An 18,464-nucleotide genomic window follows, 5' to 3' on the forward strand; every position below is an offset into this window, starting at 1 on the left:
TTTGAAATGTGCTTTTTCCCTCATGAGGCTGAAGGTTTACTCTCACCTGAAGTTGTTCAGGGCTCCACCAGTAGTGCTCTATCATATAATGGTTTATAATTCTAAACATACATTTCAGTTAAGCAACAGAAACTCCAACAACTGTTTATGAGATCAAATAAAAAATGTAATTAAAACTTAAAATGAGTGCTTTACACTGTCAGTGACAAAGACACCTAATTACAGATGATATCACACGAAGCTGACTCGTATGTTTACCAATTATATTTTTTGGAATGTTGCTATATTAAATCCTAGAAAATCACTTATGTGTCAAAGAGAACAACTATTCTTCCAGAAGGGTTATTCATTAGGAAGGAGGGTGCTGCAGACAGTTTAATAACTTCTCAGCGCTGTTCCAGTGATTTCATTGAAACAAAACTCACTGAAGCATTTCCTATGTTGAGTGGCAAGAGATTTATTTCCCTGTGGGCAGATCATTTGAAACGGTGGCAGGTTGCAAGAGCACCACTTCTTTTTAATGTCTGCCTCATTTCCCACATTCTACTGATTGCATCGCTTCAGTTTGATTAAAGATGCAAATACCCCGTCTGTGTAGTGACAGGGTCCGTGACACAAAGAGCCCGGGGCTGATGGGATAATGTATCAAACTGTTTAAGCACCGACGGCTTTACCTAGTTCAATCATCACCTTTACAATAACACCCGTCACAGCACTGAATCATCTGGATTGAATCCAAACCGCGAGCTCGGACTGGGACTCGGACCACAGCTGTCCCAAGGCAGACCCGAGTTCTGGGGTCACAGGCAATACGCCATGTGAGGCAGGATCACGTGACCGGCTGAGGGGATGTTTACTCAGGACTCTGGGGGACATGTCGCCTCGCCACAGAAAATTACTCATCAAAAAGACTTCGGACCGAGCCGTCACCTACGCAGCGAGCTGTGAAGTTCATAGACTTCTGCTGAGTCGGTAAAAGTGTCATTGAAAAGATGTCAACCAGTCACAGACCAACACATCCTAACAATGTTGTGATTTCAATGTGATCTCTGATTCAGTGGGTTAAATAAAAGGGACTTTTGATTTTGGGACTTTGTGATTACCTTCACTCTTCCCCGGAAAGAACAACAACATTAGTACTTATTAACTAAAGAGACAAATATTTATCATCAATAAACAAACAAAACCTCAGGGTTGAACAAACAAACAGTGAACAAACTGTTTTAGGAAAGTAAATAAAAAGTATTTCTTTGGAAAGGGATATAATACACAAAATTACAACAATAACTACTACCACCACTAATACTAGTAGCTCTATTTATACAACAGCTCGTAAAACCAGGGTTGACAAAGTACTCACTACTTCTATATGATAATCAGAGGCGATTTCAGCAACTATTTCATAATGATTAAAAGAAGACAGGATCTCATTAAATCAGTTTCCAAGTAAAGGAATAGGAAAACTGTAAAAACGAAGATGACATTACATAAAAGCAAATAATTACAAATAAAAATAAACAAAATAACAAAATAAAAAGATGTAATCACGTAAAGGCATGTCTGTAAAAATGTTTTTTTTTACAAAAGGTGATTAAAAAAAGGTACTGAATCTGCAAGAGATATCCCCAATACTCTTATTGTTAATAATTGTTATATGTACAATATCCCAGGAAGACTGAAAGAGAAACAGGACAAGTAGCTTCCTTCCAGCTGTGGCACGACGAATCTTATCTAACTGGCCTTAATGTGTCATAACCTGGATTAGCCCGGATGACGTGTTCAACACCCTCTAGACCTGGAGCCATCTTATCAGGACTCGGACACGAACGCACCACCTTCGGTTATGCAAGGACCTCCTTCTGTAGGCTTGTGACCTGGGCAAGGTTAATGAGTGTGCTACATTAATGAACTACTGACGCAATCAATGGAGAAACAACATCGATCACAGTGTATTTGAAATACCCCCCCCCCCCCGTCCCCCCGCTCAATCCCTCTCCTCATACAAATGAAACCAGATTAAACTTCTGACTCCTGACGACGTCTAAATCCCCCTTTGATGCTGTTTCTTTATCAAGACACAATGTGACACATGGTCCTGCAAACACAAACCTTACAACAGAGCAGGTTTATCTCCCACACAGTGCACTTTGGCTCCGGGAGCGACAAGTCAACCCATTTACTCTCCTATATAAATGGCTCGAGCCAACAGGGCCTCAGCTTCGTTTCTGGAGAGGAATAGAGTGAGTACGGACACTTCCACTTCACTTTCAGGGTTTTAACGTCTTACAACGTGTGAATCTGGTGCACGAGGAGAGATAGAGCTCAAAGAGGGTTGATGGGTTTGAGGTTTAAGGTCAGAAAAGGTTTTGATGTTTTCGTGGAGGAGGAAAAAGATCAGAACAGGGAATATCAACACAAATATATATCAAACCCTGGGACAACATCCCACCCTAGTGGATGAAAAGAGTTGAGCCCTGAATGTTACTGTTCTCTGTCCTCACAGATCCAAGTGACAAGATGAAGCTGCTGCTCGTTGCCGTGCTCGTCGCGCTCCTCGCTCTCAGTAAGTGATTTCCAGTTTGAAATCGATACAGAAATGTTGGTTTTCCATTTGACTTTGACTTATTTATTGTGGTTTGTTCTCTCTCTCAGGTGCTGAAGGCTTCCGTGTGACGAGGCAGACCGAAGAGGAGGAGCAGGCGGGGACTCTGACCAAGATCACCGACAAAGTCAAGTCCCTCTACCAGGACACCGTCAGCACGGCCAGTGGATACCTGGAGAGCATCAGGGGCCTGAAGCTGGAGGAGAAGGCAAAGTAAGAGATTTCCCAAATGCAAAATACATGAAAATTGAAGTGTAGATTCACATTTTAAACTCGTCTTTCTCTGTGTGCAACCTGCAGGAATATTTACTTGGATACTTCCACGGTTGTGAGCACCTACGCCAACATAGCTCATGACCAGATCTACCACTTCTTCTACGCCCCGCAGTAAAAAAACAAATGATTTCCAGCGACTGAAACTTTAAAAGCTCGAGGAGAGAGGCTACAGCGTCGTTTGACAATCTGACCTCTGCCTCTAATCTCACTTCACCCGAACATCCCAACCTCAAACAGCATCTTCACCATCAACGTACCCAGGAAAAAGACAACGGCCACAAAATGAAGACTGTATTGAATAAACACCTTAACGCTTGCACGGAGGAAAATGGGGAGAACAACTTTGCAAGCAGAAGAAAAAGAAGCAGCATCTCCTCGTGGATTTCTCCACGGGGGTGTCAGAACGAGCAAAATGCAAAAAACGCTGTGATCTAACGCCACCTACTGGTGAATTTGTGTCCTCATAGTTCCACCTCTGAATGAATTAAAACTATTTGTATCTTATCTTGAAATAAACATATTTATACAAACAAACTGGTGTCTGGCAGGTTAATGATACTTTCATTATGCGATCGATGGAGTCAGTTGTTCTCCTGTTTGTGTCAAATGTTCACGTGTTTTCATCTGTGTGAATCTGCGATGAGGCGTCAGACTCTTCCACGGGGCTGAGGCAGCGCCCCGGACACAGGCCCCACGTCTCAATCAATGATGGATGAAAAGAGAACTGCAGAGAACACCGACAGAGATGAACAACACAAACACAAAGACTGTGTGAAGTTTGTTTTGTGGATTCTGACAAGCTCTGATTTCTAATTAATGCACAGATCTGCAACGTGTGGCCTCTTCAGAAGCTGCAGCCGACACAAACAAAGGATTTGCTTTCAAGTATCACTGCGTGTAGCTGAACAAATGATGTGTACTGTGTCTGAGAGCCATAGGACAAACATCTGCATGCGTTTTAAGCACCATGATATTCCAATACTTCTAAAAGAATATTATCTATGTGTACTCATGAAGAGAAATGAAACATGCAGGACCATGTTTCTGCAGCTCTGTTCAAACTGCATTCATCTAGCAGATTTAATTGCTCAAGTTTTCTTTCAACTAATAACAATGTACCGATCTGGTTTGACACCAGTTTAATCTGCACAACTGAAGATTTACACATTTTCTACATTGTTGGGAGCAGGGAGGAAATCTGACAGATCTGATCTGACTTTATTCAACTAACTGGATTCTAACATTTATATTATTAAACTCTCCACTGCCTGGATTTCTATATTCTAATGGTTTTAGATTTGTCACAGCAACTTAATTTAACAGAGTACATTTTTTTTAGGTACTTTTCACTTACACTCTATATATCTATAAGTTTCAGGAAACACGGTCGATTGAGATGATAAATAAAACGACACATATTTTTACAGTGCATCTTGATGTCGCTGTGAAATTGACCTTTGACCCTTTTGAATGTAAAATGTCATAACTTCATTATTCATCCAACTTGATACATGATAGCTGATTCTTGAATTATAGCCAAAAATGTGTTTTATGACATCAGATTGACTGTGACCTTTGACCCTTGACTCTTGACCACCAAAATCCAATAAGGCTTTTTGTCTATTTTCAGTCAACAAAACTATTAATTTGACACCAAAATGCCTTTTTAATCCCAAGTGTCCAGAGATCAAACCATCAGGGACACATTCAACCAGTTGTTTTCAAACCTGAGAGCCACAACTTGCTCTACCATGGATTTAGAAACCATATATATATGATAAGACATTTTTCCAATCATAGCCGTCTTCAAACAGGAACATTCAGAGTTGTGTAATCTGTGACATTTTGAAACAGCCCTTTTTAAAACTGCGTCATGGTGAAATATTAACAAATGTATTAACACTGTCGTAAAACATTAACTTAATGAGAACTTCCCAGCAGCGTGATTCATATCTCCACTCTTTATCTTTTTCATTACTAGTTTTCGTATTGCTTCAGAAGCCGCAGTGTGTATTCATCCGTGAGATAATTGTCTATTGTAGAGTGAGGGTTTCACACAGACTGACCATAAAAGGGGTTTTAATGGAGCCCCACAGAAGCTGTGCACAGCAGGTCTCTATGAAAACAACATAAACTTCCCCAAAGCACAAACACTGAAATCTCATAAGCCTCATAAATGTAAAATTCATATACCATCATATCTCAGGACAAGAATAAAAAGGTCACAGGAAACAGGGTGTGTCTCCAGAGCTGATCGTGGACCTGTTGAAATCCCTCAGTTTATCGCAATGGTTACAGCCAAACTGGAAATGAAGCTGTCAGGTAATAAAGTAGCAAGTTCCTCCCACTGACCTGAAAACAGTTTGCAGGTATAAAGACGCGACCGATCAAACAAGTCATCAGTTACAGAACAACAGAGGCACAGAATGAATCTTCTCCTGGTGCTCGCTTTGGGGCTGGCAGGTAGATACTCTTTACCACATTGAATATTCAATAATCGACATTAGAAAGTTCTTCTGGTTTCAGTGTCTTCTCATCGTGTTACAGGAGCGTCTCCCCTGGGGGAACACAAGGAGTGCCCGCCTCACTCCAGACCCTGGCAGGTTCACCTGCACGATGGGAGAATGTCCTGCAGCGGAGCTCTCATCGACCAGTGGTGGATAGTGACCTCCCATGCCTGTGCACCCACGTGAGTACTGGTGGCTGTTAACGCCAAATAACAACTCAATGCAACTGATCTTTCTAGGGAGATTTTATTTTTATCTTCTCTTATTCATTTTATTTTCATTGTACAGCACTTCGGTCGACTCCGGTTGTTTTTAAATGTGCTTTATAACTAAATTTGATTTGGCAATTTTTTACGAGGCAAAATGTAAATAGTGGTTCAAAAAGGTTTCCTCCTTAATAGCCGCGCTTCAGTTTAACGTGCATCCAATTTCCTCCCAATATCCGCAGTTAAATCCCATGCGGGCTTATTTGAAACCCGACTGAAGTGCTGGATATATTCCACTTTGCTAAATTCCAACCATGTATTATTTAAATCAAGCATATTTTTTCTTGACGTTTAATGCAATTGCTGCAGCGTGTTTCCTTCGTGACCTTCAGCCTCCAGCTCCGGCTGTGTCTCGCACAATTCTCCTGACGAGATTAAAAAAGCAGAACATTTTTGTGTGTTTTTTGTTTCCCTCTCGCGAGTGATTCACGAAGCACTGCACACGTCCTAGTGCACTTTAATAAATAACAGCAAAATATAACATGATAATCGGCCTGGAGCCAGCAGAGGAGTCAGTCAGGGAGTCGTGGGATGAGTCTTTGTGTTGAGATGTTAAATGAGGTGGTTCTTAGTGTTAATAAGACTGGACACTGTTAACAGAACAACTGCAAAATTGAACTTGCTAAATAAATATCACCAATTAGCCTTTTGTTCTCGTCTGATGAAGATTTACAGTTCCTTAGTCCTGGGCCAGTCTCTGCCTGAGGCCTCAGAGATCTCTATAAATCACCTCCTCTCATCCCAGAGCCCACGGGTCCATTGCAACCCTGGGAGACCACGATGTGACGCTGGAGGAAGGAACATCCACGTCGCCGAGGTGATCCGTCACAGCCCGTACCGCTCGCCCCTCCACAGCCTCACCATGGTGCGTCTGGCCCGGCCGGCCCAGTTCAACCAGCACGTCCAGCCGGTCCCGTTGCCCAGCCGCTGCCCGCAGCCCGGGGAGATCTGCTCTGTGAGCGGCTGGGGCTCCACCAGGCCCAATCACGGTAAGTGAATTCACAAGAGCTATACTGTGGCTTTAGCACCTCATTAGCTTGTTTCCACATTAGACTCCAGTGCAATTACAAGATAAACCAGTGTTCCCTAATCCAGTCCTCAAATATTACCTGTCCTACAAAGAGTTGAACTCCAGCTTCCCTGTGAGATCTCAGCTGAAGGCTCCTGGTTTCTACTGCAAACAAACCTTCCCCCTTGAGAACTGCTTTAAATCAATAGTTGGATACTTTGACAAAATAAACTCATTCACTTTATACCTTTCTATTACATTTAATTACTGGATTAATTAGTTCTGTGGTTCCCTGCGGTTTTAATGCTATGCAGGGTTTTTATTGGACATGCAGATGTCAGAGGGGCATTTCTCTGCAGGTGGGTGAGATACAGTGTGTACCTTGTCACTGCTGTGCTCACACAAAGATCCATGGAAATCTGAACAGTATTATTTTTAGGAGGAAATTATGAATCTGGAACCATGTTGCAGGCGGTTAGCTTTGCTAAGGATAAGCTAACTGAATCATGATTATGTAATCCGTAAAAAAATACTACGTTTAAACCCCCCATTTTTTGTTTGTTTTTCCAGGGGGTTTGTTAACAGGACTATTCCTTGGCCTGGCACATGCCCTCTTATGACCTTTAGAATAACCTTAACGTCTTTGCAACTGAAATATTAAAAATAACTACGGAATTCTTGATACGTGAAACCTTCCCTGTTTAAATGCTTGCTCTCATTGGGGCCACGTGTCCTCTTCAAACACTTACCCAGATTGACGTCCTTGGAACAAGTAGCATCGACCTCTTAAGAGCATTCGTCATGAACTGGAAAGACACAAATCGAAGCTCTGTTACTCTCATAGTTTCATCACGATTCCCGGGAAACGTTGGATTCTGATCGGCGGCTCATCAACATTCTGGTCACCGCAGCGCTAACAAGGCATGAACACTCTTTTTTAATAATGAGTTTAAAAAAGGCTTTCTGTAATCAGAGGAGTTTCTAATTGCCTGCCAAAATGCCCAGTCAGTGATTGAGACTAATTGAAAGCGGAAGACCTTGAAAATGGTGTTTATTTAAGGGTTCGACCTTATGCACCGGTGCCAGTGGTGGCACTGCATAAAAATGGAAACTAATCCGCAGACCCGCTGAAGGCAAGGCAAAGGGAGCGAGGGGGGGCAGGTTGATGAGTAATGGTGGTGGATATATCCCGACACCTAAATTGTATTGATGTTATATATTCAGATGACTCACCAGCGCGATTTGAAGTACTTAGTTTGAAAGAATCAGGGCAAATGACTCACCTTCATCCTTCTCCACGAAACAGACGAGCCTCAGCAGCGTCTGAAGTGTATCACCGTGCCGGTGGTGGATGATCACACGTGTGTGAACACTTTCCCTGAGTACCTGTACTGGAGCCTGGGCATGGTCTGCGCTGGTCAAGCAGACACAGATAACTGCATGGTGAGAATATACACAACCCCAAGAAGAAAAAATATATATACGTGCATGTGTTCACTTGTCTGCAGTTTTAAATACTCTGTCTCTCGTTCCCCAGTCTTCCTCCTGTGTATCACTCTTTTCATTTTAACTCACTTGTTTAAAGCCATTTTCCATAAACCGTCACAACAGAGTAGCTCATTCCCCCCCCCCCCCCCCCCCTTGTCCCTTCAGGATAATGGCGGCAGTGTGATGGTGTGCGGAGGCCAGCTGCAGGGGGTGCAGTGGTTCAGCCATGGCTGCAGAGACCCAGCTGACCCGAGTGTCTACTCCAAGATCTGCCGGTACAATGGCTGGATCCACCAAGTGATGGCCCACCACCCACCGATCCTGCCGACCACTGTTTCGACCACTACACAAGGCGGCAGGGACTAACTCTTCCAGTTCACCCTTCCAGTAAAACTAAAAAAAAATCGGAATGCCATATATATCCTACGCACACAATAAAAATAAAATAAAATAAAATGTTGTTCATGTTTTATTCATGATTTTTCTGCACCCTTAACTCTGATTGCTCCTTTTTCCTCATTTGCCTTAGTAAACCCATTCCACAGCTGGCTAATAGCTGCTGCTAATTGGCTCTGATTCCTTCCCACTACATCATAGCTCCACATGCGCGGCTGTGTGGGTGACACTGGGAGGGAATTAGACGTGACAGGGGACATTTGTTTGTTCCACATGTTGAACACCAACACCTCTAAATCTTGTGGCTGTCTCCTCCTGGAGGACAACATCCTCCGATCAGCTGTTTCTAAATAATAAATTGGATTAACGACCCGTGAAGGGTCTTAAACTCAGTACTAATGGTAGTTTTCAAAAGCATGGTGGCCATTTCAGTGGATTTCAGTCGTGACATAGAAATCCACAGAATGAGCCTGATCGTGGACTCTGCACTGGAATATGGCACAATGCAAAAATTGCCCAGATTCCAGTCGTGCAGCAATAACGTAAATGCCCACTAGATGGAGGTAAAGCCCAATCATAAATAAACAAGACGTGCTTGTGTGAGAGGAGAGAGAGAAAGAACAGCTCTGCTCATGACTGTGTGGACAGGTGATGTAAATCCTAAAGTGTTGTACATGGTTTAATGTGAACTCATCAATACGTCTGCAAAAAATGTGTTCTAGCCATAAACACGTGGATCAAACGGAACAACACAGAGACACAAAGGAACAGTGGAACAGAGGAGTGGGTCGCACACACACACACACACACACACACACACACACACTCCCCAAATCACCTACACACATGTGCACACACAGACACACTTCCATGCAAAGTGACTGACAGCTGTGTCCATAATCACCCGTGCAGTTGCAGATATAGGGGCGACCCTGCCATATGTTCTCAGCATTTCTCTCCCATTCCTCACCCCCTCTCCCCTGCTCCCTCTCCCACCCCAGCGGGAGTCAGAGGACAAACCGAGGGGCTGACTCTGGTGACTGCGATGCCACAGTGTGATATTAATTGCTGTGGGTTTTAGGAGCTGCTGTTTGTGTTGTCGTTGTTGTTTTTTTTTTCAATTTGGAGAGTCATTGTTTACAATTCGGGGGGGATTTGGCTGATATCTATTTAACAGCTATTGTGTCTGTAATTGTTGGCTTTTGTAACAGATACAATAGAAACTTCACTTGTTCCCTGAGGCAAGATACCAAACGCAACAAGCCTGAAATCCTGTGGGAGTATTGTACTGCCTCTTTGTGGACTTAATCCTAAATTATATGCAGTTTGTTGTGGTGAGTTGAATGTGATCTACCTCCCGGTGTGACGCCTCCCCTGGTTTATCAGTCTGCTTAAGACATATGAAGCGTCCGTGGTCATTTCCACCAGCACTCTGGGAGTTATCTTACGTGCTTCTGCAGACATCACAGCTCATTTCTTATTTCAATTTATAGCCGGGGCTCATCTTTTTATTTCCCCTGCAGCTGAAACACGTGCGCACCATTCCATGAAGTTAAACAGTGATAAACAGTGGAGAGGTGATGGAGCAACGTGCTTTGAAGTTCCCAGAGAACAGAGTTTAAGGCCTCATTACCAACTGTGTACTGCGAGGCAGTACTGTGGCACAAAGGGGCTTTGAGCTCAATGCTACTGTCAGCATGCTAACATGTCATCCACCATCATCCATCCATCCATCCTCCATCATCCAGGGCAGTGGGGCGAAACTAGAGCCAAACAAAGCCAACACACCCGGAGGAGGTCACCATGTGTATCACAGGGCCCAACTTACAGAGACACACAAATGCTATGTTCACAATGACAAGTGCTAACAGGTTGACAGTTATAATGTTTGCCAACCGTTGATCTGTCATCAGCATTGCAGATGTTTGTTCATCAACCAAAGTCCTGGACGTAGTGGCCCTCGTGAAAGGATCAGTAAAGTGATTCAAGTTCATCCTCTGGGCTCCTTGGATATAACGACCAAATGTCACGGCAGCACTTCCAACAACTGTCCGGACATTTCACTAAAACAAATGTAAATGTCAGCGCCACAGCCGTGCCAGAGGAAAAGTCAGGAGATCCTCAAACTCACTAGGCATCAGTGTCTGAGGACCATAAAGCTTCGGACAAGGTTTCAACACAATCCGTCCAATAGCTGTTGTGATATGTGGGCCTGGACCAAAAAGGTCAAATGACTGAAGGAACACAGCCATGAAGACCAGAGCCTCCCTAGCGGCGTGCTGTCGGCTATCCTTCAAAAAAAGTGCACGTGTAAAAAGTATATTACAGCTTTGTTTTTCTATCGAAATGTAATATTCTCTCTTTCTCTGGAAACACAGATTGTATTCAAGGTAGCACAATGTGTTTTGGCCAGCGGAGGTCAGACGCACCCTCCTCAGCTCCCACTAAGGTTTGAACAGACCAGCACAATCAGAAGCTGCAGAGATAAGACGACCTTGGTGCTGAGAGCGATTATTCTGCCACCAAAAACATTTAACAGAGCCGCCCTGCTTCCGTTTCTGTTGTTTCTCCCCTTCAGATAAACACGCGCACCTTTACAGATATCTCTCAGTCGGCTGTGATATGCTAACATTTGTTAATAGTTAACCATTGCTCCTCTCCCTCCAACTTCGCTCCTTGTTTTTAAGACAGTTTAAATTATTTTTTTCTCAATTTCCAAAACGTCCTCCCTTCCTCTTTCTGTCTCTCCCGGGATTCATGACTCAGGCGTGCGTCGCTCAGCCCGCACGGAAAAACAAGTATCACCCTCAAATTGCCCAAACGCCGCGGCATGAGCTGATTAATGAGGGAATTAAAATGAGTGATGATCCACGGGAGGAAATCCTTCTCCTCGGGTGTGACAGTGCTTATCAGCGGTTGGTGCAATATCTGAAGAGTAAACGCAAGGCATCAGCCCCCCCCCCCCCCGCTCTACCTCCTTCCTTCTATCTCACTCCATCGCTCCGTTTCTCGGGGCAAACTGTCGCCATCACTCATCAGCGGCTTGCATTCCCAGCATTCCCCTGTGGCACCTGGCTCATGAGAGAGGAAAAGTGACAAACACACGCACGCGCTCACACTCACGCCTCCATCATACACTCTTTCCTCCTAATAGCTGACAGGTCTTTTCACGAGGATGTAAATGAATATGGCGAGATGGCTTACATTAGCACAAGCCAGTGTGTGTGTGTGTGTGTGTGTTTGTACAGTACCATACTTGTGTGTGTGTGTTGTTGTTTAGGCGAATGGCTCATTGTGAATAGTGCAGGCCAAGTCAATCACGCTGGATCTCCCCCATAGAGACCTGTGGCTCATCAGGGGGGATAATTAGCCTGAAGAGCTTTAATGATACTAACCTAATAGCTACAAGAGCACAGTGAGAGGCATCCGTATGTGAGTGTGTGTCTGTGTGTGTGTGTGTGTCTGTGTGCATGCATGTGTGGGATGCGGTGTGTGTAAAGGTGTGAGTTGTGTCTGAGTGGTGGTGAGTAAGCGAATTAGTGAATAAAATCCTGTTTTGTTTATACATGTGTTTAGTTTGTGTGTGTGTGGATGGTGATAATGTGGCGTCTCATGGGATAATGAATACGGTGGCTATGTGAGAACACACACACACATACAGACACACACGCACACACACACACCATCCCTCATTTTGTTTTACTCTGCTTCTCTCCCACACCCTGCTGTGTTGTTCATACAGTGGAGCAGTGAGTTCGCTCTTGCCTGACGCACAATGCAAACCTGACGCACAAAACCTTCCAGACTCCAGAGATCGAGCGGGGGGGGGGACGACTACATTATGCATTCATTTTTTAAATTGCTGTGAATTTAAATGAGCACGTGCACTTGCTGCTTAGTAAGTGTATTGAAACCCATGATGCACACATAGGGTGAACACAGTTGTGTTCCAATTGTGTGCACTGTATATACCGTATAACAAAATCTAAAGTATGAAACTAGTTATACTTTTTTAGTGCCAGGCTGAATTTTGGCTATTCTCTATTAAGAGTTACCAATGGATTTCGGTCAATGTGTTCTGACCCCCCCACACCCTGCTCTCTACAAAGTATGTTTACTTTTGGGCCGCCGAATGTGATTTGTCTATCTAGGGACTCAAACCAGCCTCTGGCCCCAAATTCTTGTCTCTTGCCAACAGGACCTGCACATTCATTTCAGAGTCAATAACTCGATTTTTTACAAGATAAAACCAGTGCAACAGAACCGAGTACAAGCAAACTTACTTTTATTATAATCATCAAAATGATCCTGCTCAGAAAACCTGATATAGGGTGGCTGACAAAAATCTATATACAAAAATCTACAAATTGTTTACCTTTCCGGTCTCTGCCCTCTTTTATGATCCGGGAGCGAATCATTGAAGTGAAGAGCAGAGAGAAAGAGAACAAACAAACAAAAAGCAATAAGCAGCCATATTGATGTGCGTGTATATTTGGCTGTGTGTGTGTTTGAGTTTGTGTATAATTACACACATACAGTAATGGAGCCGCATCAAGCAATCTCAAATGTTTGGATGTATCAAACGTAAAAGGAGGAGATCACACACATGTGCTCTGGTAATGCATTAGTATTGATAGTGTTGTGTTGAGGTAGATCAAACACACACTCTCTAAATGTACCCCCCCCACCCCCCCGAACCACACAAGCACACACACACTCACAAACATTCATACACGCATTCTAGCACACACACACACACACACATTTTCAGTAATGGTTGTCTCAGAAAGGGGGCACATCTACAAAGAGGTAAACCCCACAGGGAATCCATTTGCCGTTCCTTGCAATCATCGCACACTTCTCTAAAAACCATGGACTGCCGCCGTCGCCATGGATACACACCGCTTCAACCCTCCCTCTCTACGCTGTCATTTCCCCCCCCCCCCCCCCCCCGACGTATCGTTCTTCTTCTGAAAGACCTGTAATCCCTGCGGCAGCATACCGGAACGTGTTGTTTCCTGCAAGTAAACCTGTGTGTGTGTGTGTTTGTGTGTGTCTGTGTGTGTGTCTGTGTGTGTGTGTGTGTGAGTGTGTGTGTGTGTGTGTGAAGAATGCTTTACTCGGGGGCACACTTTTCTTTAGGGAGAAGGAAAAATAACTTCTAGTGATCCTGCAAACACAGATACCACCGCGGTTAATGTCTACAGTGAACATGCAATATGGAACAACGTATGTACGCTCATGCACGCACACACACACACACACACACACACACTGTGCCACAGACACGACCCCGAGCAGAAAGAGATGTCCCGCCGCTAACACAAGGTAAGCCTGACAAACTCCCCTGAGCATAAGCCGGGCCTCGCAGATAGGCCTGTCACACCGGGGAGAGAAGTGGACTCATATATCACCTGGAACCTGGAAACTCCCGGCCTGCAGAGGAAGAAAAGTCCTGCACAGAATACAGAAAAGGCCTCAGACAGTGATACTCCTCAGAGAGTTAACAAAAGGTGAGCGGCTGGCCGGTCACTTTATTTCATCTCTCTTGTCCTGTCGCAGCCGAGTTTTCCCGCTTCGGGCCTGAGAGACATAAATAATAAATGGTTTTGCGAGATCCTCCTCTCACATCTAGGAGCCACTTGAAGATTGTTATCTTTAAAAGGAAAAGAGCTGTTCAATTAAACATCTTCTCTGCACAGGGACCAGCCTGTGAAATGAGTAGAATGGTTTCTCTGAAATGATGCAAATGAGCCATCAGGATGGTTGCGTGTTTGGGGAGTAAATAGTTTACAGTAACTTATAATTGTAGAGTTTTAAGCAGCTGCAAAACGTCTTACATCTAACACGATGGAGCAGGTCTCACCTATGAGATGGCTCCCTTTTGGATTGATGTTCTGTTTTGTTAATACTTAGTTCTTCCAAAAATAAATCCACTCCCCTGCCTCACTGGAGGAAACCCACACTGGAGTTCTGATAAACAAACATGGAGATCCTGAGCAGCATTATGAGGATTTGGCAGCTGCTCCTTGCTGTTGGAAAGAAACTGAAAAGAAGAAACCATGTCTGACAAAATAGACACAAAGCAAATCACTTGAGCGACTGTGATATTTTCTTCTTGATATTTCAGATGGATCCAACTCCAAAACATCTATTTTCAACATCTGAGGCTGAACGGCCTTTAAATGAACCTCACGTGTTTGTGTTGTACATTTAATTCTATAGGTGAGAAAAGTTTATGTGTCTATTTTCTGTCGGTAAGGCTGTGGAGAAAATCCTTTTCTTTTGAGCCTATTTGGAGAGAGACCAGTTCCTCTGAGGGCTGAATCCGAAAGTGGGAAATCTTTGATGAGCTGGGCATAGATTCAATCAACATACTTCTCTTTCGCCGAAAGGGAAATGTAGAAAAACTAATACTGATATGTTTCATAGCTTATTTTTTGATACAGTGCATGTTTATAGAGGGAGAGGCCATTGGAATAGAGTCACAGCTGGGCAACCATCGGCCCATGTAACCCCTGACTCCTGCTCCTTTACTGTAGCGCAACAGCAAACCTTTGAAACATAAAACCTGACCCCGGGGCTGACCCCTCAGTGGCAAAGGTCGACTTCACAAACTAACGTCTTGGCAACAATTTTCCAAACTATTCTGCACCATGAAGCATAACAACACACACACACTCACACACACACACTGAGGGGAGGGAGCGATGGAGAGTGCACGTACAATTAGTAAGGAATGTAAGCCCCACCCGCCCTGCCCCTTACCCTGCAGCCGGTGGCTCAGAAAAGAAGCTCACACAGCTTTTTTCACCTACAGGACAGGTCGTGACCCGAGCACCAGACTGACAGTTCTCTGGGAACAGTCAGGTTGAGGCAGGTAGAGTGTCTGTACTGGAGGAATCTGGGAGTTGTGGTCAGTGGGCACAGGAGAAACACACAGCACATCTATACTTTATATGAAGCTTGATAAATGGAAACAGCAGTTTGGTAAAAGACAGACAGACACAGCCAGGCGGTGCAGGAAGGGGGGGGGGGGGGGGAGCTGCTGGAGTGTTTAGAAGTAAATAATTTACAGTGACATGCACAGTTACAGTAGAAGAGCATCTGTAAAGTATCTAAAACACCAGAATGGAACTCAGCAGGTCCCAGTCTGTGCTGGGGGTGTTGGGGGGGGCCGATAAGTTTTTTTGATCTCTGTTTAAACGATTTGTTTTGGTTGTTTTCCTTCACATTTGTCAAGAGTTTAGGACAGAGGATGACATTTGATTTGGTTTGAGTAGAGGGCATACCTCCGCCAAGGCTCAGCAAACCACATTCATATCCCCATGTAGATCCTTTTTTTTAAATTTGGATCTGCACCAAAAATGCACACACTCACAGATATCAGTCTCCTCACCATGCCAGACTATTCTGTCATCAAGATCCATCAATCACGCTCTGAGAATTCAATACAAATGTGGCAAAATGTCCAATCACACAATTTTAATAAGAAACGAAAACTAAATCATGGATCTGCCCCCTGATCCGAATCTTCACATTCAATGTAACCGTCCAAACTAGTTTCGTAGAAATCTGTCCGTTAGTTTTGGGGTAACCTTGTTTACAAACAAACAAACAAACAAACCAACCAAAGAAGGGAGGGGGGTGAAAACATCACCTCCTTGTTGAAGGTAAAATATATATACATACAAACTTTGAAAAAAGAAATGCTTTGTGTGTGTGTTTGTGTGTGTGTATGTGTGTGTATGTGTGTGTGTGTGTATGTGTGTGTATGTGTGAGAGAAGCTGTGCAGATCTCTGTCCTGTTATCGAATAAAGTGGACAGGTCTGATAAGCAGATAAGGATGCAGCGGAGAGAAACACCAGGGCTTCTTACTTACTTACTTACACACACACACACACACATACACACACCTACACATCTACACAAACACACACCTGAGAAGAGAAACCTTGACACAGGTAGACTCGCCGCCACAGCAGCTGTCGGCGTCTAAACACCTTGTCGTGCTTTCGATTACCAGAGCAGCTTGATGAGGCCCCTCTGGCTCTGGAATAAACCGAGCGCGCTCATCACCGGGTCGCTCTTTGCTTTTTTTTTCCATTAAGGCAAAGGAAGTGGGGAAGGTCATGGGAGTGAATGAGTAGAACCAAATAGAAGCCGAGGTGAAAAGGGGAGATTGAAAATGGAAAAGAGGGAATAAACACTCGCGCCCTCTTTGAACCCAACAAGGGCTACACACGAGATTGTGTTTATTTCCGACAGACGGAGGGAAGCGAGGGAAGGAAAAAAGGAGGACAGAATGGGATGCAATGGCAAAGCTCCATTAGTAAGGCAATGGAGCATATGATAGTAATTATCCGGTGTACTCTTGGGATGCCCTAAGTTGCTCTCACTGTCACTGCTAGTGCTGTTACAACACACAAGGGAAACAGATACTGTTCACAGCGTGTGTGTGTGTGTGTGTGTGTGTGTGTGTGTAGATGCATGTGTTATGGCAATCAAAAGAAGAAGGGAGAGAGAAGAGAGTAAAGGAGCAATATAAACGAGATGATGTAAATGCTGCCATTGTTTTTCTTGGCTGTGTGAGGTGTGTGTGTTTGGCCTCAGGCAGGTGTGATGTGATGTATGTGTGAGTGTGTGTGTGCGTGCGTGTGTGTGTGTTGAAGTTGTATTTTCTATACTGAGAGTTATGCAACAAGGTCAAGGGCAAAGAATGTGAAACCCTTTCATTATGCTGCAAAACTGAACTTGCTTCTAGGTCTGTACGCCATGTTGGTCTGACACACACACACACACAGACACACACACACACACACACACACACTGCTCATGCAAGATAGGAGGAACAATTGTGTGTAACTTTAGTATGTGTCGATGTGAAGACACTGTGCTTCTGAGTGTAGATCATCACCAAAAAACCAAGGTGTGCGTGTGTGTGTGTGTGTGTGTATGTGTAAGTGTGTGTGTGTAGTTGTGTGTGTGTGTGTGTGTACTCAAGGCAGCTGCTGTGCTGTAATGTTAGCCAATAGGAGGAGCCTGCAGCACAGAAGTTCTCAAAGGAGCAGAAAACAACAGCTGCTCTTCAGCTCCTCTGAGCCCGTCTCCCTCTTCTTGCCTTCAGCCGTACTTCAACTCCAGCGTTATGATGAGTCGTGAGCGAAATAAAAGATGAATGCACGAGCACGAGCACGAGAACGAACCATATAGTATTTCATAATTATGATGCAGCATGACGGTCAACAAGTCCTTGTTGCAGTTTATCACTTGATGTAATCTACAGTTTGCTTCCCACGATGAAAAATACACCTCATCTTTAAACCCTTTAATACACTTTATTTTTAAAGTAGTTAGTTTTCATTCTTTAGAGCCATTTATAGGGTTGTACACTCAGTCATGCATGATTATGTTTCTTATTATATAAATGAGTAATGACTAAAAAGACAAGACAAATATGTTGGCTCACAAATAGAAAACATTTTTGTACGTTGATTAACTTTTTGGAAAGCTGCAAAACTGGATGGTGTTGATTTACTTCAGGACAGTGAGTTATACTGATTTCACATGATTAAATCCATCTGACATGACTCTGACATGACCCTGAAGAGCTCACAAGAGACTAAAGCTGAAACATTTCAACACATGTGTTTGTATTATTGCCAAGAAGTATATGAACACATATGCACTATGTTTGTTTCCGGGCAAAAGGCTATTCATGGTGAAGTCTACCTCAATTTACAGTTAATATTAGCAAATGAGATTTTTTATTATAATTAAAGACGGCAAACTGTAGAGATCATATGTTTAAGTATTTGAAATAAAACTATATCCTTAGCCAAGGAGGTTGTTTTATTATCTGTCGGCATTTGCTTGTTAGTTAGTTACACATCAACCACTCAGTTATGTGTTATCCTAA

At 43.7% G+C, this 18,464-nt stretch overlaps 2 protein-coding genes across 3 annotated transcripts; both read left to right on the top strand.

Moving 5' to 3' along the window:
- The first annotated feature begins 2,143 nt into the window (after nucleotides 1-2,143).
- apoc2 (apolipoprotein C-II) lies at nucleotides 2,144-3,412 on the top strand. 2 transcript variants are annotated; one of them, XM_062398566.1, is made up of 4 exons: nucleotides 2,144-2,240; nucleotides 2,504-2,563; nucleotides 2,653-2,815; nucleotides 2,903-3,412. In XM_062398566.1, exons 2-4 carry the CDS (start codon nucleotides 2,518-2,520, stop codon nucleotides 2,991-2,993), a joined length of 300 nt encoding a protein of 99 aa, XP_062254550.1. In that variant the 5' UTR covers nucleotides 2,144-2,240; nucleotides 2,504-2,517; the 3' UTR covers nucleotides 2,994-3,412. The 2 variants fall into 2 exon arrangements, with proteins under 2 accessions (XP_062254550.1, XP_062254549.1); XM_062398565.1 differs by having other exon boundaries at nucleotides 2,178-2,244.
- Nucleotides 3,413-5,255: 1,843 nt separating this feature from the next.
- On the top strand, nucleotides 5,256-8,608 carry LOC133964473 (trypsinogen-like protein 3). Its single transcript, XM_062398568.1, is given in 6 exon segments — nucleotides 5,256-5,341; nucleotides 5,426-5,567; nucleotides 6,397-6,455; nucleotides 6,458-6,640; nucleotides 7,967-8,103; nucleotides 8,314-8,608. Coding segments are annotated over 6 exon segments (759 nt in total). The 5' UTR covers nucleotides 5,256-5,304; the 3' UTR covers nucleotides 8,515-8,608.
- Nucleotides 8,609-18,464: the final 9,856 nt, after the last annotated feature.

This window comes from Platichthys flesus, chromosome 11 (genome assembly GCF_949316205.1).
Source record: "Platichthys flesus chromosome 11, fPlaFle2.1, whole genome shotgun sequence".
NCBI lineage: Eukaryota > Metazoa > Chordata > Actinopteri > Pleuronectiformes > Pleuronectidae > Platichthys > Platichthys flesus.

Excerpts from the sequence above, each read along its gene's own strand:
- apoc2 (XM_062398565.1), top strand. The coding sequence starts at position 2,193 with ATGGCTCGAGCCAACAGGGCCTCAGCTTCGTTTCTGGAGAGGAATAGA. Across the intron at positions 2,245-2,503 it reads TCTGGAGAGGAATAGAGTGA|ATCCAAGTGACAAGATGAAG; the intron begins GTACGGACACTT and ends CTGTCCTCACAG. Across the intron at positions 2,564-2,652 it reads CGTCGCGCTCCTCGCTCTCA|GTGCTGAAGGCTTCCGTGTG; the intron begins GTAAGTGATTTC and ends TCTCTCTCTCAG.